Source organism: Sparus aurata, chromosome 8 (assembly GCF_900880675.1).
Source record: "Sparus aurata chromosome 8, fSpaAur1.1, whole genome shotgun sequence".
Lineage (NCBI taxonomy): Eukaryota > Metazoa > Chordata > Actinopteri > Spariformes > Sparidae > Sparus > Sparus aurata.
The window spans coordinates 31336135-31360987 of record NC_044194.1 but is presented as its reverse complement, the minus strand read 5'-3'; the positions used below and the strand labels follow the sequence as shown (position 1 = coordinate 31360987).

The 24853-nt window shown below is 39.7% G+C and overlaps 1 protein-coding gene across 3 annotated transcripts in view; it reads right to left on the bottom strand.

Moving 5' to 3' along the window:
• The window catches only part of wwp2 (WW domain containing E3 ubiquitin protein ligase 2), a 72433-nt gene that overhangs the window by 37323 nt on the left and 10257 nt on the right, over positions 1-24853 (bottom strand). For all 3 annotated transcript variants that reach the window (XM_030425639.1, XM_030425641.1, XM_030425640.1), the window contains exons 3-9: positions 20059-20215; positions 18947-19068; positions 18175-18312; positions 6969-7047; positions 3672-3835; positions 2816-3059; positions 1616-1705 (exon numbers count right to left, since the gene is read on the bottom strand). In XM_030425639.1, the coding sequence (XP_030281499.1) occupies positions 1616-1705; positions 2816-3059; positions 3672-3835; positions 6969-7047; positions 18175-18312; positions 18947-19068; positions 20059-20215 (994 nt within the window). The remainder of the gene's footprint in view (positions 1-1615; positions 1706-2815; positions 3060-3671; positions 3836-6968; positions 7048-18174; positions 18313-18946; positions 19069-20058; positions 20216-24853) is intronic.

Below are 24853 nucleotides of genomic sequence, written 5' to 3'. Positions count from 1 at the left end.
AGACAAGAAAAGATCAGAATGAAGATTTTATACTGTGGGTAATGGGGGCGGGACTTGATAAGCTTTGGCTTCTCCCGCTTTTCCCTTTCGGCCATGTGTGTTGTATTATTTGAACAATGATGAAATGTGATGCTTATGAATTGACATGTCCGAAACAAACAACATAAATAAATAAATAAATAAATCAAGCCCTTTTTGTGAGTACACAAGGTTTATAAATGAGGTCCGAAGAATGAAGAATTGGGCTTTACATTTCTGATTATTGAACTTTCTGCATTAAGACATAATCTTTCAAGAGATAATCAAGATTACGGAGCCCCAGACATGACATGGTCAAAAAAATGTTTAATTGTGGCCACAATATAGCTATAGCATGCGCATGAAATACTACTTTGTAGCCACATAATACTTAATTGTGGCCACAAAATACTACTTAGTGGCCATGAAATACTACATTGTGGGTACAATTTAGTATTTCGTGGCCACTAAATAAGGATAACGTGTGCACGAAATACTAATTCGTGGCCACGAAGTAGGTATAATGTGCGCACGAAATACTAATTAATGATATTAATATAATTCCGGGACAACTGGGTAAGCAAATCGAGCACACCTTCTCTAGATACCACAATAGCCTACGTGATTGGATGGATGGAATCGAGCGCACCTTCTCTAGATACCACAATAGCCTACGTGATTGGATGGATGGATGGATACATATATATACATACAAACATACATATACATATATATATATACATATATATATATATATATATATATATATAGTGCACGTTATAGCTATATTGAGGCCACAATTTAATATTTATTTACATGTCTGGGGCTCCGTACAAGATACATCTAAGAAACCTTTTTTTCCCACCCAACCCTAAGTCCTATTAAGTTCCTTACTCGCTAGTGTGTTTGTAAAGGCACCCTGTGAGAAGACACACCAAGAATATAAAATGTTAACCAAAGATGTGTGAATGAACCCAGCCTCACAGTGCACATACTGAATGTGCAGCTGTTTCTCTTTACTTATTGTTTCCTGAACAGCATTAGTTCTCAATATATTCTAGTTGCAATGAGTTTCTATTCAACATATTGTACATTCTTTCTTTTTAATAAGATAGGTGAACCATTTGTTGATGTTATCGATACATTCATAGTCTGTTGTTTCTCAAGGGAATGTCTACAAACTGAATGTTGAAAAGGTCTAGTCATTCATGTTATTGTTTAGAGAATACAACTGACTTAAATAGTGTGGAAATGTCTGCTTTTATTTCTCAGTTATGTGTTTAATAGACTACTATTCATTTTCGTTGAGGTTTGCATTGTATTAACTGCCTGGTGTTTCTTCAACGGCCAGACTTCCACTAGGGATAAAAGTTGAAGTCCATTCAAGTGTATTTAATTTACATGGTCCAAACATCACATCACATTGTTTTCTGTGCTCATGGTCACACAGTACCTTCCATAACATAAGAGCTGGAGGACATGACAGGCTGATATCTGAGCCCAAAGTCAACCTTACATATTAGTTCACCTAGCTCTGCCATGTGCATCAAACAATCAACACATCAGCACGAAAACACATAAAAAGTAACAGACATACCCTGGTGGCAGTGGTCTCTCCCAAGTTGTGGTTTTGGTGTTGTGGTCGACATAGTACACTCTGCCATGAGGCAACACCCTCTGCTCCCAGCTGCACAGAGAGAGAAAGAGACAGGTATTGCACTTGCTTAACTAACTCACAAAATGGTGGTTGCTATCAAGTGGCTGAATGAGACTACAGAAGTTGTCACGGACATTAAACGTCATTACACCGAACATGAAGACCGTCTTTACAATGTGTAGGTTGATCAGTTTACAAAAAATTTGTATATTAATTGTGTAGTTTAGTTTAGTGCTGGTGACGTTTAAGTCATGTGACTGTGATGTAGTCTTTTTAAAGCCTTACAGTAGGTTTTCACTTCTAACAAATTAATTTATGCTTTGAAAATCACAAAAGTGGTGTTCATCTGTGAAGATTATCTTACTGAAAAAAACTTGTTAGTATCGGAAACTTGTGTTAGCAACAGATCTTATTCTCAGCAAAAATTCAAAATGCTACGCAATGAAGCTAATCTTAGCTTATAAAAAATAAGACAGAGAGGACCCAGGAGGAAAGCGACAACAAATCAGTGGACCAACTTTCTTATAAAGTCGGTTTCGGCCCGAGTGGCTAGAGGGCTCTGCACCTTGGTGCGGGGCCTCCTGTCTGCCCAGGTTGGGGTGGTCTCTGTGGCAGTGCTCCCTGCGCCTTGGACCAAGATCACACTCAGTGTGGTTGGCCCCCCAAAGGTAGCTTCCTCCGCTCCTCAGGTCTCGCTGCCCAGCCATGTCTCTTTAGTAACAGCTAGTGTATGAGTGGGTGTGACTGTGTGGGTCAGTGTGTCTGCGCACGTATGTGAGTGTGTGTATGAATGAGATGTATTAGTGTATGTCTCTGTACATGTCTATGGGGGTGGGAGGGTTGGGTTCATTGGATTTTCTTCTCTTGATTTTATTTTGCTGTTTTCTTTTAAATCCCTGTTGTTGTTTTTAATCTCTGTAATGCACTTTGCGCTACTTTTCTGTATGAAAAGCGCCATACAAATAAAGATTGATTGATTGATAACAGTTTGTGTCTTCGTCAGCCTGCATGCTTGTCAAGGGTCCAAAGCTGCAGCATGTACTGTACAACAAAATGTTATGAATGTTTGGAGGGTTTATGACTGATGTTAGAATCATGAAAACCCATAATTTAGCATACATCACTCTGAATGACTCTTACCCTGCCGGAAGCACTTCTGTAGTGGACTCTGTGGTGCTGTTGCTGGTTTGTTCGGGGGTGGAGGTGGTGTTGGGGCTGGGCTCCGATGGTGCTGCCAGACCCAGGGCATCCTGACCCGGAGAGGGGCTACCACTGCTGCTGCTTGCAGCTGGGGATCGGTTCGACGGAGAGGATGGAGGAGGTGTGTGACGGGCCACACCCCAGCGACTGTTCTCCAGCCCATTAGATGTCAACTCTACCTTGTCTGAGAGAAGACACAGGGATAAAAGAACGATTTATAGTGTTACCAGAAAAGCTCAAAAGTAACAAACCAAAACCAGGACTTTAAGAAGATTTTACTTTGGTGGTGATATGGATCAAGGATTTTCAATATTTCAGAATTTTCTTTCTTACGTACAACTACTCCATTGAATTCAGAGTGATACTGAGGTCTGACATCTAGGACGTCCAAGCTGGCTGCTAAATATTGTTACCTTGACTATTGAGCTGTAGAAATAATACCTGAGGATAAACAGTAAACCAACACATTGGTACAAATGCCTCAGCTTAAGCTGAAGAACCAGATGGTGTTGTTAGAGCTCTACTGACGAACATCTGCATAGATTAACTTGACTCTACTGAAAAACTGTTGTCAAGTAATCATGTATTCATGACAACTGCAGACTCTTATGTGAAATGATATATTTATGTTTTACTGTGTGGAAATCAGAGCACCCCGTTAGTGCTCCCTGAATGGTACACAATATCTGGATGTATTTCTATCAGCAGTCAAATTCTAGTCAGTGTACATACATACTATATATGTAGAAGTCCTGTTAAGGCCAGACAACAATTAAGGTTAGCAGAATGCGTATACCTGCGCTGCTTCCAGGGCTGCCATGACTCTTGGAGGACCGACGGCGAGCAGACGGGCCTGATGTGGGGATCTGCTCCTCATTCAGCTCACCGTTAGTCAGTGAGCTCCCTCTGGAGCACCCTGGGGAGCTGCCCTGTGAACCTCCCACTGAGTGCCTGTTAGTCCTGAGAAACAGAAAAACACAGAGAGAGAATAGAATGTGGAGCAGATGAGGGGAGAAGGTGACAGAAAAGGAGATGAGGGGTAAAGGCGGGAGGAATTGAGGGTGGGAGGGAGGTACAATAGGACAGAGGAGAGGGACGACAAAGAAATCTGTTTAAAATTCATAGCAGGTGATACATGTGTAGGACTGTTGTTCTTTGACACTCTTCTTGTGGTTCAGCTTTGTTTTGACAACTTATAATTAGACCTATTGTTTTTCCTGACTTGGGAGAATAGACCTGGCACAGGAGCATGTACACGGGCAAAACCAGCACACAAAAAACACACAGAGGTGTCGGTGTCTGCAACTTTTCCTCCCTGAGCACCCTCAAAATGTCCTATCACTAAATATAACTTTGCTTTTCTGACGAGACATTTTATACAAAGACAAACATGTTTCCCTCCCCAGGACGGAGGAATGCTGAAGCAGAGCCTGGACAGCCATCCGCCCATTCAGGGCTGCACTCCGCCACAATTTGACTAGCATCATTGAGGGAAGGAAGAAACAGTTTGACATTAACACTGTGTATGAATATGAATGTTTGTGTTTGGGAACTGAGCTCCTTGTCATGGTAAGACAATAATAAGCTCTCCTCTTCTATATGTCTGTTCTTACACAACTGTAAGAAGATGTTGACTGCTTCTCCATGACAGCAGTGGTTTGGGCTCTTCGCTAAGCTGTATTTAATGCCCCCCTGCAATGTTTGGAGGGAAATACCATCTGACCCCACACACCCCCACCGCAAAGCTTTGAAATAAATGCCGTCTGCTCCAATATTTATTATCCCACTACCATTCTAGCCAGTGATAGCAGCGTTTGAGACCACATCCAGGGGGGAATAACATGCTGGCCCTCTTCATAAGTGCTTCAGTTGACCATACTGGCACAGGCTGCCTCTAATCTATCCTTTTTTTATTCTTCCATTTATTTTGATTACAATTATGCCTCCAGTTTATCTTTTTCATATAAGCGCTTTGCAAACTGTGTTTAAGAAAAAGATTACGCAAGTTTGTTATTAAGCTATTATTGTTATTATTATACCACAACTTTTGGAGACATTTGAAACCGTGCTGAAATTATGCCTAAAAGCTGGTTTTCTGTTTGCGTGTGTATTTGTATGTGTGTATTTGTGACTGTCAGAAAAAAACACAAGAGCCCAACTGATATATCATTTGGTTGATTTAGTTTTGGCTGATATTGACCATCAGATATATTGGTATAGGCCTATATGTTATCTGATATATGTTGATATAAATACCTTTCTTAAGATTTGAAAATGCAGAAAAAGGTGATTTAATAACCACATTTCCCATTTGTTGCCTTTAGTTCACTTGGTCATAATTGTATGTGTAAAGTACTTCTTTATTTTATATAATTCTATTGTGTACTGTATTTTTGCTTTGCTTTTATTCTGTCTTATATTTCTTATTGTTCACTCACTGTGTAAGCTGCACATGAGTTTCCTTGGTGAGGGATCAAGAAAAAGACTTCTGTCATCTTGTCTGATTTGAAGGAACACTGCAAAAAATGTGTGTGTATATCGGCCAACACATTGATATCTGAATCGTTTACTTCCTAAAATTGGTATCGGCATTGGTGGCAAGAAACAAGTACGGCTCTGAAAAAAAAAACATACACTTACTTGCACAAATGAAATACATTTTTGTGACAGACTGCGATGGGACTTCCTGATTACAAATTATGTCACTGTTTAACTGCAATCATGATCCGCAATCTCCTTAATTGTGGTAATTTTTCTCAGATTTGAAATGCTCTTTGGACTTGAAATATAAAAAAAAAAAATATATAACTTCATTTGCACCATTTAAACAGAATATTGCATTGAAGGTAGTTCTTTTTTGGCACAAGCTCCTCATCTGCCATTTGGTAGCTACAACAATAAAGTTACACTGTTTACAACACATCAACCGAGTAAGAGCCACATGAAGTAATTTGTCAAATCAGCAAGCCATCGAGGTGTCTATATCACTCAATTGGTTTGTTCGGGGAGTGTGGAGCTGCCTGATGAATGAGGTTATGAAGTTTACAAACAGACTTAAGAGGACATTAAATACTGCGATCCAACTTTGATTTAACTGAAAGGATTAGATTGTGGACGTCTTCAAGATCAAACACTGTCTAAAAAATGGTCCGATTTCCAACCCCTAGTGGCAACAGAAACCTAAAAGTGACATCCAAAGCAGAAGACAGTGGATTTAACTGACATTTCTTTGCAGAATATTTAAATCCAAAACCTGCTAAACTTTCTGTCTACTGCAGAGTTTGCACATTACCAGGATAACCCACTTACCGATATTGCATTACAACTTTTTTTGCTCTAAACCAATGCTTCCTAAACCTCTAGTCTCCTCCCCTTGGCTCCTCAGGAGTTTTTCCCAACACATCCCCATCTCACTGGGAGTAATGGAGGCATTTGTCTCTACGTTTTTTCAAAGACTCAACAAACCTTTATTATGGTTGCTTTTAATGTTCCAATAAAGGTCCAATCTACTTCGATTGTTTAGGAGACACAAAGTGGCCATTATTTCATGCTCACATGATCTATGTGATGTGTCATTTTTCTATAGTTAGCTACTTAGACCACCTTAAACTATAATCAACTCTGCCTTACTAAAACAGATAAAAAGATCTTATTTTATTCACAAATACAAATGTTAACCCTGGGTAAAACTACTGTAGGCATGGGTACTGAATCTGAATTGTCACTGCTGGATACTACCAATACTAAAAGGTTTGTTAATTATCTGATTAGATATTAGCCGATATAAAAAGCATGCTATGTATGTCAACTCAAAGACAAACAAATGTTGACCACGTTGCACAAATCTGGCCTGAAATGAAGTGCCTTTATGTCAGAAGCCTGCTTCCTTTTTATTCAGTTGGTTTGAAATGTCATTAATGCATCCACTCCTCCCCATAAATAACCTTTCCAAACAGCTGGTTCAGATTTTGAGATGTTCTATTTCATCTAATCTCTGTTTTATCCATGCAGCATTAAAATGACTGCATGTGAATATCAAACAGTGCTTAGAGGGTCTGTGAGTGTGTGTGAGTGTGTGTGTGTGTGTGCTGACCTGCTGTGAGATCCATCTGTACAAGGAGTCTCCTCACTCTGTGTCCTCCTCAGGTTGGGTCTGTCTGACTGCAGAATTTCTGCAAAGACACACAACATCATCACTGTACGGACACAGATAACCAGCTAATAACCAGCTGTCAATCACAACAAATATTGTAAGTCAATCGGGGGGAAACAGAGAAAGTGATGGATTAAGAAAAAGGCTCTGGTGTGTCATTTCAATTTAAACAACCTACACTTTGCACATTTTCCTGCTTGACTAGAAAGAAATGCAACTGAATGTTAAAATAAAGATTCAGTGGTGACATGGATAGGAGAGAATGCTTGACTACTCAGAAAGTAATGCAAAAAATGTGTCAGCGGACAGAGCTTTCCTGGATCACAAAATACAGCAGTCTTCATGCAAGTGTTGCATATTTTTGGAGAGAAACAAGGGAAAGGCAGTCTGACAGATCATTAATAAAATTATGAAAATATAAGCAAAATACTGGCCTATTAGGCAGATGAAGGAAACTGACAAAAAATGCTTTTTCCTTATGAAGGAGATTTATGAATTAATTGATTAATTGATGTATTGTATATTTCTGCCCCAACATATTCACATGTACAGCATTCACACCAGCCTGGTTAACTGCCATTACTCTTCATATTCCCAACAGATGATAGGGGCCGGGGCGGGCTAGGCAAGGTAAGCTGGGACATAGGAGTTCTTTATTTCATTTTATTTCCCCCTTTATTTTAGTTTGATTATTATTATCATTGTGATTAGTGACTGTCATATTAATATGACCTCTGTTGCAATAATTATTATTATTATTATATAGAATATTCGTTCACTTGACTAATGTGAAAGTTTTCCGTTTTTTTCCTTGTCTGTGACAGTAAACTGAATATCTTCGGTTCGTGATCAAAAAAAGACATTTGATGACATTTGGGGCTTTGTGAAACACCAATTGACATTTTCACCATTTTCTGTAATCATTAGTTACAACCATACGCAGACATACAGAGGTCAGGTAGACAAACTTTCCTTTTGGATTTTTTTTGTTTGTGTTGAGTCACAGGAAACACTAAACAAAAGGAAGCAGCAGATCACCTTCCTCTTTAGACTGCATCCACGAGACGGTGAAGTTGTTTTAACAAGACTATTGACAGAAACATTTAGCAAACTTATTCTCAGAAACACTCACACAATGGATGGTTACTGAAGGTGGTCCAAAATGTTTTTTTTTTTCCAAATGCTCTCTGTACTAAAGCTCACCTAGGAACAGCACCACCATTAGTCCTTACCCCCACATTACTGTCACACTTTAAACATTGCAGAGGTTACTGGTCCTCTCCAGAGCTGTGCAGAAAATGAGAAAGTTCTCAGAGTGAGGCTTAGGCTACTTTGTGGTTAAAAAAAAAACCCTTGAAAATAATCAAATCCATATAGATTTGAAACATGTGGCAAGGAAAGTACAGTTGGTGGTTTAAAAGAGACCATTCATCCTATGTACTGTGTTGCCTTTGCTGCTGGGTGTGTGTCTGTGTGTGTCTGTGTCTGTGTAGAGTGGTATGCGGTCTTGGTGGTGTGAGGGAATGTGTTACTATATGTTCAGTCCCAACTATGACTGAAAACCACTTGTCTATAACATGCTTTTCATTAACTCACCTTCTCTGTAACACACACACAAACACAGCACCTTCCTATGTGAAGATGCTCATGCCAGAAGCATGACAGCTTCAAAAAGCAACCATATTTACACACACATATATATCCTGCTATCTAGAGTAACACAAACAGGTAATCTCTGACTCACATACTCACTCACTCACTCAAAGACACACACACACACACACACACACACACACACACACACACACACACACACACACACACACACACACACACACACACAGCTTTGTGGCTATGAAAGGGGTTCTTGTGAGCGAACCCGATGGACATACAGAAAAATAAACAGTGATCTTGAGGAGAAACCATTGTGTCATAGCCTGCTCACTGAGTTCATCACCCCCTCCCTCAGATCAGGTCAAATTACTGTTCTGGTGTGTCTGTTCATGTGAAGGCCTACATGAGTGAATGTGTATGTAGGTGTGTAGAATAGAATTTTCAGTTATTGATCATCCTAGGACACAAAAACATCTCAACATCCAAAGTACACCAAAAAACAACAGTGGGCTTATTCTAGTTCAGCAGCCACTATGGAGGAAACCTCTGGCTACTTGTGTAATCCCAGTTCACTGTGTAGCATGAATGAGACATGTAAATACATTTGATGAATACATTTATACTGTCACTTAGGACTGCAAATAATGATTACTATCAGTTTATAAAAGTTTATCTGTTAATAACCATTTTGATAAACCAATTAATCATTTTGTCTTTAAATGTTGGCAAATCTTTAATGAAAAAATGTCCAGCAGTGCAAGGTGATGTCTTCAGATTATTTGTTTTATCTGACCAACAGTCCAAATCCCAAATATATTCAATGTACAATAATTAAGCAGAAAATCCTCATATTTGAGAAGACAGAAGCATTAATAGTTAACCTTTTAAAAGAATAAATTATTTTGATAAATACATGAATAATTGTTGTTGAAGAGTTTTCTATCCATTGACAAATCGATAATTCCAGTTATTGTTCTAGCATAATTGCATAGTAATCAGCGAGCTCGCAAAGAGTGACCTGCATTAGACTGTTTTTTATACCATGAGACATTGAGCGATTTAATTGGGAATTAGTGGAAGCCACACCCCTTGTTGGCAAAATGACCAAACTGCCTTGATCTTGTTCTATATTAATAGTAATAGTAAGTTTACATTTGTTGGGACGCTCACCACATGGTTCATGGTTCTCCCGGCGAAAAATAACAGCCATGGTCAGCCTGCTAGCTGCAGGACACTGTTTATCCACACTGAAGAAGCAAGCTGCATTAAGGAGGTAACAGACACACTCTAGCCACCAACAGTGTGGTCAAAAGTGAGGCTTATTTAGTGTCTAGGCAGATACTAGAAATTAGCATGTATTGTATGCTTTTTAGCTACAATGGTTGCAAGGTTGTGGACAGCTGAGTCCATTCCATTTTGCTGCTAGTTGTACACTGCAAAACGCTCTTTGTAGCTTGCTTTTCTTTGTGCTCATCACAAGCTGATTTGGGGCTCATCCACACGTACGAAAATTATCTTTTTATCCTCCGTCTTCCTCGGCATCGTTTCAAGAATATTTGCGTCCACACGGATCCACTGAAAATGACTCAAATGCTGAAGTTCATATTCCAGGCCTAAAACTGCTGCTGAGACTCACACTCAACTACAAGACAAGTAAGTTGCAAGAAAGGCTCAATATCTTCTGTGGCACAAACACAAGCATGTAGTCCGCCATTGTTGTTGTTGTTGGTATGAGACGCTGCGGGGTTCAGAGGTCAGAAGCTAGAGGTCAAGGGGTGGGGCGATGGCATCATTTTTTGGAAAGTATGCGGATTCGCCGTCTGCACGAAAACGGGAGGGCTGTGTTTTGGGATTTTTCCATGCTGAGACCCGTTTTCAAAAAAGGGCGTTTTCAGGTGCTGCGTTTTCAGGATCCGTGTGGACGGTCGGCCAAAACGAGGAAATACATTTCAAACGAAAACGCAAAAAAATGTTTTCGTGTGGACGGCCTCTTGAGCCTCTCCACTCAGTGAAGTGTTAGATTTGCCACCTTGTGAGCATACAATAAGCAAGCTGCGTTCCTATCAAGGACCAGCCAAAGGGGATTTGAGCCCGACTTCATCCACCAGCTGCTGAGTGACAGGAAGGCAACTGATTATCTCTGCACGGCTATTTCTCCCTCCTTACTTCACTGTTGCAGTGTCTCACAGAGCAAACAGACTGAATGTCCAAAGGGCAGGCTGTCCCTCAATGACCAGCCTGGTGGCAAATGCTGGCTTGCCAAAACCAAGTCATTCAAACAGGGTTTGTTTGAAGAGGCAGCCCTCCCTGTAGCCACTGTCCATTCTCTTCAGCACAGAGACACAGATGTTAGTAAAAGATGTTGGTGTGTTTAAAGGGTAAAGTACTGCTGGCAATCATTTCGCCACCACCAGCTATGCTGGCTATTACTACTGGCAGTGGTGTTTAACATGTGTTTCTAACCCTCGCCTTGACCCCAACCCCCATTTTTGCTTGGGTTTTCATTTCAAAATCTAGTGTTATGTTTGATTTTTTTTTAGTACATGAGTATTCAATAATATTTTAATGTACTCTAATATGTAAATAACATCAAATACCCATCTTTAATGTGTGTTTGTGCTGTGGTGCATATGAGGCTTCTGTCACTGTAGGGTGGGAAGTTGTGTGTGCCTGGAGTGTGTGTGTAAGTCTCTAACCTTTACAAAGTGTGCCAACAGTCGAAATCTTTCTGCCCTGGGTTCTGTTTCTCCCCGTCTTTAAATACAAGGGCTTGCTTATGAAACTTGCTGTGTGTGTGTGTGCGTGCGTGCGTATGTGCGCATGTGTGTGTATTTGTTAGAAAAGCTGCCAGGGGAAATGAGTAAAGCCTCCAAACTAACAGAGGTGCGTTCAGAGCAAGAACACAGAGCGCCTTAACACCACCAGAAGTCAACACACTCCCACCTTTATACACTTTATACATTCGGCCAGCCCACATATGCCAGCAAACACACACTAGAGAATGTAAACGATATGCACATGCATACCTATGAATACATACACACACAAGCTCAAAAACACACGCTTGCACACCCCCTCACGAGACCATAAAACACACACATACAAAGACAAGTGCCTCAATCTAAAACTCTGGTTTTAGAGGGCATACTTCAGCCGTCTGTTCACTAAGCTTTCCTCCCCCTCAAACTCAAACTCAAACTCAGACACACACACACACACACACACACACACACACACCCGACCTCTGTCATCCCTGTCCAGGCAAGCCAGGAGAGGAAACCCCCCCGCTACTATGCACACTGCTTCAGGATCACAGGAGGCGATTGTACTATTGAGCTGCAAGCAATGAGGCTCAATTACGCAATTCTCTGCAACAAATTAGACAAAAGCACTCCTGATGTCTGTGATTATATGTGTGTGTGTGTGTGTGTGTGTATGTGGTGTGTGTGCGTGTGTATGTGTGTGTACAACACCAGGCTACATAAAGAAACTAGGGGGTGGCGCTGCACGGCTCTATTCCCTCTATGTTAACCTTTGCTCTTCCCACATGTCAAAATTACATATCAAAGCTTGTTTAACTGCATTGTGATGACCTACCCTTTATTATTTTCATTTTTTGTATCAGTAAGATGGACATGTAGAGCTAGAACCAGTAGCAAATTGGCTTGGCTTAGCATAAAGCTTTAAAACAGGGGTAAACAGCTAGTCTTGCTCTGACAAAAGGTAACAAATTGGGCCAACTAGCACCTTTAAATATCTCTAATTGGCTCACTAACAGGTTATACACTCCTGATCAAAATTTTAAGACCAGTTGAAAAATTGCAAGAATTTACATTTTGCACTGTTGGATCTTAAAAAGGTTCTAAGTAGAGTTTCAAAATGCAAAAAGAAGAAATGGGAGTGACACAAAAAAAAATTTGAGTAAGCAATTTATTGAAAACAACAATTAAACTGAAATAGGCTGTTCATCAGCTGATCAAAAGTTTAAGACCACAGCCTTTAAAAACCAAAATCTGCGCAAAAATGTGGATTCAATGTCATTTTCTGTCAGGCATTCACACTGTCATGACCTCCTGATGGCAAAAGCCAAAAAGCTTTCTCTCTTTGAACGTGGTCGGATTGTTGAGCTGCATAAGCAAGGCCTCTCGCAACATGCCATCGCTGCTAAGGTTGGACACAGTAAGACAGTCATTTTGAATTTCTTGAAAGATCCTGAGGGTTATGGAACAAAAAAGTCAAGTGGTAGACCCAAAAAAAGTTCCCCGGCGCTGAGCCGGAGGATCCAATTGACTGTCCTTCAAGACACGGGACGATCCTCGTCCCAAATTAAGGTTGTTACTGGTGCCGACTGCAGCCCAATAACCATCCGACGGCATCTGCGAGAGAAGGGCTTTAAGAAGAAAAAACGGCTTCAAAGGCCTCGTCTCCTTCAACGCCACAAAATTGCCCGATTGGACTTTGCAAGAGAGCACCAAATATAGGACACTGAAAGGTGGAAGAAAGTTTTATTCTCTGATGAGAAAAAATTTTACCTTGATGGTCCTGATGGCTTCCAACGTTACTGGCATGACAAGGAGATCCCACTTGAGATGTTTTCCACGCGGCACAGCGGAGGGGGCGCCATCATGATCTGGGGTGCTTTTTGCTTCCATCCTTCAATGGAACAATGGAGCTTCAGGTTGTGCAGGGGCTTCAAACGGCAGCTGGCTATGTGGAGATGTTGCAGAGGGCATCCCTCATGACTGAGGGCCCTTGTCTGTGTGGTAATGACTGGGTTTTTCAACAGGACAACGCTGCAGCTCACAATGCCCACCTGACAAAGGACTTCTTCCAGAGGAATAACGTCACTCATTTGGACCATCCTGCGTGTTCCCCTGATCTAAATCCAATTGAGAACATTTGGGGATGGATGGCAAGGGAAGTTTACAAAAATGGACATCAGTTCCAGACAGTGGATGCCCTCCGTGAAGCCATCTTCACCACTTGGAGCAACGTTCCCACTAGCCTCCTGGAAACACTCGCATCCAGCATGCCAAAACAAATTTTTGAAGTGATCAACATGAACGGTGGAGCTACTCATTACTGAGTCCTTTTTTGAAACTTTTGTTTCTATTTTAGGGGGGTTTCTGGATTTTTTTGAGCTATGGTCTTGATCAGCTGATGAACAGCCTATTTCAGTTTAATTGTTGTTTTCAATAAATTGCTTACTCAATTTTTTTTTTGTGTCACTCCCATTTCTTCTTTTTGCATTTTGAAACTCTACTTAGAACCTTTTTTAAGATCCAACAGTGTAAAATGTAAATTCTTGCAATTTTTCAACTGGTCTTAAAATTTTGATCAGGCGTGTATAACTTGAGTGTTTTTACTGGTAGGAAGTCACTGCTCCTCAGGAATAGTCTGGAACATTAACCCCTGTAACACCATACATTGTCTGATATCACCGTGTGGGTGTTGTTCCTGGAACATCATAATTAATGTTGCTCCAGGACAAATATTGCAACAGACCAATGACATTTTATGCAATGTCATAGCTTAGTGACTGTACTGAAAAAAAACATACATTGGAGAAGTTATCCTCTCAAACACATGTTTAAAGAGTTAAAGGGTACATTTTAACCCAAATAATTGTCCTAAACATTGCCAAGTATTTATGTTGCCTAAACCAACCAATGACAGAAAACTTAAAAGAAACTGAAAATAATATGTGAACTTGTTGTTAAACGAACAAGTGAACTTGGTGTAAAAATTACAAGTGAACTTGGTGTAAAATTACAAGTGAACAGTAGGATAACAGTTCCAAAGGGATAGTCCTTGCAGTGGTGGTCCGAGAACAACGTTAACTATGATGTTCTAGGAACAAACACAGTGATAACAGGTACACAGTAATACCACAACGCTACAGGTTTGCAATGGTAGGCTAACTGACTGCTAGCTAGAGCATAAGAGAGTGGTATCGGTCTTATTACCAAACTCAAAGGTATCACTCCATGCCAGCTCTGCCATAAATCTGAACTTTTCCAGATATTATTGATTTTCTTCCAAAAAATGTATGTATATACTTTTATTACTATTACATCAAATGGATCTTGCAAAATCCTATAGATGTACTCAACAGCATCTGGTATGCAAACAAACTAAACCATTACAAGCTGTAACTTGCAAATTTCCTGAACCCAATATACCCTAAATATATACCTATGAAATAAATATTAAACGTAATATCAAAACCAGTTAAAAGTATGAAAAAGGTGCTATTTAGATATCATTTTTCATTGTTTTTAATTTGATTTCAGTAAACATTCCGCAACAAACTTTTTAAATGAATATGCGTTGTAAATTATCGTGAGGGTTTCTTTGATGTTCAGGAAAAAATCCAGAGGAAAAAAAGCAACTACTGGGGCTAAACATTCACATACAATGAAAAATGATTACATTTAGGGCCAAACTTCATCAACAGGAGCACAGCTTTCGCATTTTGCTTGAGGGCAAAGATTAGAAAAAAAGTCACAACCAAAAAGCTTGTGATACATGCGTTTCCACTGTAATTTCTCCTGAAAATGAATTGATGTTCTGGTAGTGCTAATATGAAGCAATGGGCGAAAAGAAATCAACCATAGACACATCAGTAATTTTGGTGATCTGTCCAATCTTGGTGGATCTTGGCCAAACCTCAATCTATATCTAAACCCTATACTCTTCTCCTCTATAAGGGAAGAGTAGCGAAATGCGCCCTCAATATACATTTTCTCATGCTACCATCCTTATGAAGACATGTGGTACAACAGCATGGCCAAAAACAAAACTACCTATAACACACCTTCTCTCCACACATCTTAACAGTCACACAGAGACACATTTATACAACTCGTGCTGTGGCAGGGCTTGGCCTCTACTGTTGGCCCTGTGTTCATTCAGCAGAATACACTGTGCGCTCTGTGTGGCGCTCTATGAAAAGCCTTGTGTGTGTGTGTATAAGTGTGTGTTACACAGAGAGGAGATGGGTGCATGGACCTAGCTAAGAGCAGCTTTATAACTTAGTGTTGTTAAAAAGACACCTAGTATTTGCTTCCAAGCCATAAAGGAAAGTAAAATGTTAGCGTAGTGCCTGGAAGTGGGGAAATACTGTGCACTGAGAGTCAATAAGTCTGTGGAGGGTTTGAAATCCTTCCTCTAAGGCTGTGAAATGGTTTTATTCTGGTTGGGGAATTGTAACATATCCACATAGAGACTAAGAGCTCTCTAACGTCAGTGTTAAAGAATGAGAATGAAAGTAGTAGTGTATATAGTCAACAGGTTTTTCATTGCTGTCAGGTTAGACACATTGCAGCAGAGAAGCAACTAACAACTAAACAACTAAAGACAAACTGCTTGAATTTAATGGATATCATTAAATTATCTTTAACTATATATCTTCTTTACTATTTTATACTTAAAGTCAATAAATCAAGACCAGCTTGTCATTAGGTTTACTTGGTCAACTACACATTAGGGATGGGCCGATCGAAAAAATCAATACTACTGATACCACGTACTCCTTTTGAGGATCGATCCAAGCGTCAACTGGATCAGTTTCAGTTTTCTACATTGTGCTCACATTTACATTTCTTCAACAAGTACAGTTGTCTAAAAACATTCCGTTGTCATCAACACATGTAAGCCTTCTGTTTGCTTCTTCAATGTTGTGCTCTTGTTCTGTCATGTGAACAACGTGTGCGTTGTGCATGTGCAGCTCACCCCAGTGCGCACCCTGACCATAAGTTTAATCTGACATCCAGCAGTGATGGCTGAACACAAGAGGAGTGTCGTTTGGAGCTAACTCACAGCTGTAAATGAAAATGTTGCGAAATGTGATGTGTGTGGGAAAGCTGTTCACTACTGTGGCAACACTACAAACTTATTCAAACACATAAAAAAAACCTGACAAAGAAAAGAGAAGACAGAGCTGCAGCAGAGAAGAAGGGAGGAGGAATAATTTGTCCAGCCCATTAAAACTTGTTGTCTAAATAAATTATTTGACAAAAGTGACACTGACAAAAATAATGAAAAATGAAGCATTAAGATGGTTGAAAATGTTAACTATTAATGTAACTATGAAAGGTGCAGGATTCCTATATGGCTACATGTAGTCTATCATAGGCTATAGACCTAATAATTCTGGTATTTCATCAAGGTGATTCCCCATGAGATCAACACTTTTGTTATTTGCCCTTAAAAAACTGTCCTGTTTTTTTAATAATGAAACGCATCGGTATAGATATCGGTGATATTGCATCATTGGATATTGGACCTTGCATTACTTGGTATCGGATCGAGACCAAATTTTGTGTTATCGCCTACCCCTACTATGCATCTTCTACAATATAATTAACTGGACATTAATGTTTTTGATTGCAGCATATCAAGAAACACCAAGAAACTTTTAGCCTCAAGATACTTATATAAAAAGTTCTGTAGCACAAATGTATTTGCATTAAGTATATCAACCTAATTCATTCATTAAATCCTGTCTCAATGTTTTACTTCAATATACAATTATAAACAATATAAAATCAACTTTAAGTAATCCAATAAAACAAATATACTTCTATACAATGGTACAATTCTGTCAGCACATAAACAAGACTCCAAAGACCAAAATGTATTTGAGCACAATATTAATTCAGAGCCATGTGGGGAAGAACTGACTTTGGAAAGTGGCCAATTTCACAATGTAAAACCTCTGTTTTTTTCCAAGTGGGGAAAACACTCATTACCAGGGTGGAGAGACACACAAGAACCCTACTGTACAAACAACGCATGTGCATGTGTGTGTTTATGTGGTTGTTGGCAATATTAAGGAATATCTTAGAGAGACAGGAAGGGAAAGAGTGAGAGGAGGAGAAAGGTTTAATATTGTGGTGTATTCTGCACTAATAAGCTGTCTGGAGTTCTGCTGGAAAACAGTGTGCGCATGTTCACATCTTTTTCTTTGTCTTTCCAAAAGAAAAGTTAAGAAAACAGTTTAAACTGCTCTTGGTGTTGGCTTCATAGTGCATTTGTTTGTTTATCCACGAGGTTTATAACATTTATAATAAAGTGTGTATTTACTCCCAGAAGTTATCTAAACTTTCATACAATACATTCACAATTAAAGTCCTTGTTTTTATTCTTTTTCTTTTAGAATGTTACTGGGCTGTTTTCGGCTCTCATGCTTTTTGTGTTAAAATTGCGCCTGACATGAAATGTGACACCCACATTTGCAGTACTTTGTTATATATTTTCTGTGCTGTATCTCTTCCTAAATTTCAACTGAGATCAGGTCAATTTGATCTTTTATTACTTCTTGTAGGGAGTTTTATTTGTCTCCTAAATCATGAAAATAAATACACCGGAGCTGGAAATCTTTCACATGGCAAATATATATGTGTATGGCCTCAGTGCAAGTGCTTCTCTGTGGATTTTGGTGTCATTAGCATCACTTCTCTGTCAATGTGTCAGTGTTTGTGTGTGTGTGTGTGTGTGTGTGTGTGTGTGTGTCGAAAGCGATACTCACTGTCTGCTGCCGTGCTGCCATTGGGCAGTGAGCCCAGATCAACAACCATGCCGTCCAGACAGACGTTGAGCTCGCCTCCCGCTACAACTGAGCCTTTGTTCTCTGTCTGCAGCACTAGACTCAGCTGGACGTTCTCCACTAGAGGGGGAAGGTGGAACAACAGGGAGCGGGAGGGGTGGAGGGGGGGAGGGTAGAGGGCACATGTGGTGTGGTTGGAAGGAAGAGTGAGGGTGAGGAGGCATGGAAGAGAGGAAATCGGACATCCTCTGTTATTGCTCCAAAGTGAGAAAAGAGTGTGAACCCACAGTGTATTATCTCCACACAGTGGAGGGCCACCCTGCTGAGACACGTGGGGCCAGAAGATGAGCAACAACAAGCTAAGAGAGCTGAGTAACATTTTATCTTGATGACTACTGCAGTCAAGCTTCACTTCATTGTGGTTTCAGAAGCAGGTGAGCAATCAAGTGAAGACTGTATATACTTTATATATTTATCATATTGCTCAATCATCTCCAGCAAATCACTGGTGCCAGCTGCTCAGCAAAAACTGTATGGTTGAGCTACCGCAACATTGGGCTGCTTTTCTAAAAGAAACTGGGTTGGCTTTAACTTGAAAATATTTTACACTTCCATCAAAAAATCTGTAAAATCACTTCTTTTAGTATATTGTTCTTGTTTGTTAATGTACTGCTTATAAGTTGGATTTGAAATTTCATTTTAGTTGAACACTGTGGAGGAATAGATCCTAATATTTTTTCAGTGATGCTCTTACTCTTGCCATCGTGTGTGCGCAGCGTGTCCAGCAGGTCTATGGTGGCGCTGCCCAGTAGCTCCTTCCTCAGGGTGTGGCAGCTCCACAGCTTCAGATCCAGACGACTCTGAGGCGTCACATTACTGTGAAACACGAACAAACACATACTTTATAAACTGGGGCCTGTTACCACACTAACACACATCATGAAAAATAAATAAATACTGCACAGCATTGCATTAACCTAATCAGTTTTACATTCTTACCAGCACGGAAAAGAACACCAACTACAAACTGACAACAATTTTACAATGCTTTCATTATATATTTTTGTATTGATATTCGTATTATCCTTACCTATGTGCATACTGCAACTGTAACAAGGTATTTGTGTGTGTTTTGTTTGACCTCAAGAAATACTTGAATGACTGAGTTTCACTAGAAATTGTACTTAATTGTTGCAGCAGAAAAAGTTGGACTTTAAAAGTTTGCTAACTTTCGTGGTAACTTTAAGATACAATGTTTTGGTACTTAAGAAAATCAAATCTAAAATAAGACGATGTACTGATAAGTTATTTCACAAGTCATATTTCACAGACTTGAAGGTCTTGCTGGACTAAGGGCTGCTTTGTAACATTCTGTTATTTGTATTTGTACCTTTTATTCTTAATGAGCTGGGATGGGTTGAGTGAATGTTTGTGTAATCAGAGGCTCTGTATTTTTAATTATGTAATTCTGATGTTTTTTGTTTTCTCTTCTATGTGCACAATTTGAGTGTTTCTTTCCAAACCAAAACTTTTCTTCTCCATGTTAAAAAAAGTCCAACATGTGCATCCACATGCTCATTGTTACATAAGGTAACAATGCAAAAATACTGTGTGAATAAACAAAAGGAAAAGAAAATGTCTCCAACATTCATATGATGTAAGTTAACATAAAGTACTTCTAATAAAGTGTAATGTTTGAAACATTCCATCATTGTGTATATCAGCACACACATAACATCAGAGGGGGTTGCTTTCAATTGATTTTTTATACTCTATACAAGTATTTGAACAAGGTTACAAACAATAGAATATAGTAATGTATAAAAGTCAGCGTTCTTGTCTTTATGTGGGTAATGGTGTTCTCACAGGGTGAGGTCTTCATTCCACTGCAGCTCCAGGTGTCCACTGCGTTTGCCTGTTTTTTTGGTTTCACTGGTCAGACCATCGGCAGTCACCTCTACGAAAGAGTTGAGCCGAGAGTGGCGGTTTGGCAGCTTGGGAGACTGAGGCTTCGCTGAAACCACTGAAACACAGACAGAAATGGAAGAAAACAAAAAGGAATACATTAGAAGTAGAAGGGAGTGAAAAGTTGTTTGTCTGTTTTGATACACAGCATCTACTGGAGAGGCCAGAAACAGACTGGGAAGCACAATGTGATACTATGGCAACAGTCCAACAACAATAAGGAAACTATTTATTCATGTGTAAGTTCAAGGTCAAAAGTTGCTTTCATATTGACAACACCTCATCCACAATTTCTTTTAAATAATGTGTTGTCCACCTCCGAGTCTAGCTGTGAGACGGGGCCCCTAAAATGACGTCGTCAGCAGACACTGCAATTTGAGTATCTAACAGAAGAAGCACAACCTAGCCAGCATCCTCAGACAAACATATTACTACAGTACTTAAATTACTCACAGTGAAATACAAGTTGAGTTTTAAAATTGTACATGTTATCATTGAAGCACTTTGGACCTGCTCATTGCACTGAGCAATCTATCAATGTTATATCTTTATCATGATATGAGACTATGCATCATCTCAGATTTTGGTCTTTTCCTGGTTTTAAAGGCTGCATTACAGTAAAGTGATGTCATTTCCTCAACCACCACAGTGTTTGACTTCTTCTAATACTTGTCTTTACCCACTTAGTCATTATATCCACATTAGACATTTTTTTTAAATAAAAAATCTCATTGTTTCAATATCTTAAAAAGCACCACTTGTGATACCTAAAATATTGTTGCAATATACATAGAGGCATTTGGTCCAAAATACAGTCATACTTGATTTTTGTCACCCATTCCAAGCATTACTGAAATGTTTCTGAGGAGATTTCAAAATATTGTATATATAATGTATACATATTGTGTATCTCATTATAGGCGGAAAAAAACATGATTTAAGGCCATATCACCCAGTCCTACCTGCTTGCTGACTTCATGCACAGTAAAGAGCAACTTCAAAAATTCTAAATTAAGTGTGTTTACAGGTCTGTGTGTCTTCGGGAGTACTACTGCGTATGTAAAGAAAATAGAATAAAGCCTCCAGTGGTGTGTTCAGTGGTTAAATTCCACAGCGGGTAATGTGGGTGTCAGGTTTTGAGAAGCAGTCCACTGGTCGACTATTGCATTCCTATGTTATTCTTCATTGTGGACAGTTAAAAAACAAATATTCAAATCGATGCAGCAGATCCAGGACCATATTTATTTTTTGATTCCACTCATTCTTCTTCATCTTCAAAACCAGGTGCCTACATTAACTACTGTGCAATTAAGGCACCAAGTGACATCAATGGGGGCAATTTATCAGATTAGATGCAGCTTCCTCTCAAGCCACAAAAGGCTTTATTCACATATGCGGTAGTACTCTATAAACACACTTTAATGTGTAAAATTGATGGAGTTACCCTTTATGTCAACCTGTTGATATGTGCTTTATAAACAAATTGATCATGTCTAAATGTTACAGTTTTGCCATTTCATTGATACATTTATGAAACAGGGCTAGACTAATACAGCAACCTTGTTTTACAAACTCTGTTGTGGAGGGAAGTCATTTGTTTCTGTTTTACAGGACATTTTTTTGGTTTTACATATGTTTTTAATTAATCATGTCCTATGTACCCCTCAATCACACTATTTTCAAAAATACCAAAGGCCCACTTAAGGAGAGAAAAAAATTGGCTGAAATCTCTAAAGCATAAAATAAATCGTTTGTTATTTATTGAAGCTGGACATGTCTGTGTCAACCTCTGATTACATGTCAGTTTCAGTGCTTGACGAGCTAAAGTGTAAGGTACTAAAGGGAGGCTTTGTGCTGCATTATAACTGACTCAGCCTCATATACCAGTCGTAAACTGAGAACAGAAAGCACTTTCAGGTCAAGGGTTAACCCATTTATTGTTATATTAACTGTACATTTTAAAATTGGTTTTAATTATTTCAAAAATGAATTGTAACACTAGTTGCCAGTAGCACAACGTACAACAGGCTTGTAATTCACATGGTACTGATGGAATATATTGAACAGTCTCACTGAGTCCTTAACTTTTTTACAGTTCATGAGGACGCCACCCAAAAGTTTTTTTTGTGGTTGATGTTTTGAAAAATTGATGATAGCGAGTTTTGGTTCTGGCAGAATCACTATAGGAAATTGCTTTTGCAGTTTGTGAACAAGAAATCAACAGAAAATTATATACTTCAATTGTCACATAAAAAATACATAACAAAGAGAAAACAAATATTTTTCCAAAAAGTGTAGGCATTTGTTGTCTGCTGTGTTTCCGAAGCCATTTCACTACCATTTATGATAAGCTTTATTTTCTCCAGCTGTGGCACTCTGTTTGAGGTTATTTGTATGCATATTGACTTGTTTTCAGTTTACTTCATTTTGTCACTTATCCCGTGTGCCATCCCACATATCTTATATGGATTTGGGACCAAACTTGTGCATTGGTGGTGGACCAAGCAAACAAACAAATATAAACATCGCCCTCTAGTGGGACAAAGACAAACATCTTCTGTTGATTTCATTCATTTTTATAAGACAGAGGTATAACATTTAAAGGTTTGCTACAGATCTTCAATGTTAGAAAAACACCAGAAACCAGCGTGTGGACTCTGGAGGGCAGTGCTTATACAGCACCACTGGTGGAATGTTTCAAGATTTTTCAAGGACTTTCAATAGCTAAGTCAGAGAGCTTTTGCAGCCTATAAATGCTTTTATTTTATGTTTATTTATGCTGTGATTCAGTTTCCAGGCCAGCGGTGCTGTAACCTCCTCATGAAATGAATGCATGACAACCACTGTGTGACACTGTAGAATTAAACTTCCTGACATCCCTGGCTTCTTACAGAGAACTGTGAAACTCCTTAAATATACATCCATGCATTTCATGGTATGTCATTAAATCTTAGCATTATTGGAAGCTCGGTGACTATGGTCAAAGTCTGCAGCTGGGCTTAGACAGGCTTAGTGGCTTTGAATTCTTGAAGGTCTGCTGAGAATCTTGTTACAGCATTTGTCAGTCATATGAGACGATATGTTCGTCCTGCAACACTTTTGGATTGCAAACACACATCACACAGCTTGGAAGTACTTCTCTGGGTGCGTCAGATCAGGATGGGTGGTTGGATTAATAAATGATGACGGAGAAAAGGGCGTCTGTCTGTATTCCTATCACAGACGAGACATTAGCTGATCTGCGCCAGCTGACACAAGTTGACGATCTCTGTAACATCTCTCATAAACATCTGATAAAAAAAAAATGTGACTCATCACATCACGCAAGGACCTAACATAGAGGAGTGGAATAAGGCCAGAGATGGAAGAATCAGATGTACATTTTGACATAATGAGGGGGGTGGGAGGGGTGAGAAACTGGTAGATAGCAGTTGAGAACAGATCAATGGAAAAGTAAATGAGGAGGTGAGTCAGAGCTCAAACAATGCACAGTGAATGATACTGAGGGGAAAAAGGGGAAGGAGGCGCATAACAGCCATCACGTAACTCTTCTTGAATGATCATTACAGGCGACAGGACAATTAGTCTTTTCTTGGATTTGGCTCTAAAATCTAGTCATCTCTCTATAAAAGCAAGACATCTCTGTCTGTCTGTCTGTGTGTGTGTGTGTTCCTCAAATATCTCTGCGGATCAGGATCAGACTGACCTGAGACTTTCAACATGGCTGCTGCGTGGTTCAGTGGTGTGCAACTAAGCATTTGCTTGGACTGCAATGATACCGTGAATAAATTATTTCATAAATGCTTTACAAATTCTGCAAGCATTGTCCACCGGAGCCACCACAGTCACGTGCGCACCAGAGCCAACCACTGCACACCGTGGCCACGTGCGCACCAGAGCCAATCACTGCAGAGCTCAAGCTCACGACATACCTTAAAAAACAAGCGGATTTATACCTGCAGCGGCGCGAGCTGGACCGGGATTTTGCCGGCGGTTCGGTCCTGTTCTGTGCATCTAAACTGACTGTTGTGGATTAATGAGATTAAACAAGTCCAGACCGAGTCTGTTCGGGTCTGAGGAGATCCGGAGTCGCGCGGTCAACAAAGTGGGATCGGAATCTGTGGATGTTCGTGTGTAGCTAGCTGCTAGCCGCTAACCGACCCACACGGCCCACCTCCCGAGTTGACGGAGCGGATGCACTGGCACGTCCAAAAGTGGATTTAGGGTAAATAATGTCCAACGCGCTTTTTCGCGAACATTGCCGTTACGTTTGCTTTATGTCTGGTGCAAGAAGAAACAGTAAAAATGTGCTTTTGTCACGAAAGTGTCCAAGCAGCAAGTTTGGTTGTTGAGGAACAGGAAGATGTGGGAGGGACATCGGTGGATGATTGACAGCAGCAGTTGTGTGTTGGAGACGGCGACAGAGATAGCGAGTTTTGAGAGTTGAGAGATTTGTGACATATAGCGTGTTTGGAGTGTATAGTTAGTGTGTTATGTAGTGTTTGGTGTGGTGTGTTTAGTGAGTAGTGGAGTCGTGTTGTGAGGCAAACCAAGGACGAGACGGCTGAATGTGGAACAGGCAGGAATGAGCTGAGGAGCCTGAGGCATTGCCTGCATTTAAATGTAAATAGTTACACTTAACTTTGTAAATTTCAAAAACTTATGCACCAATTTAGTAAACAACAATTTATATTTG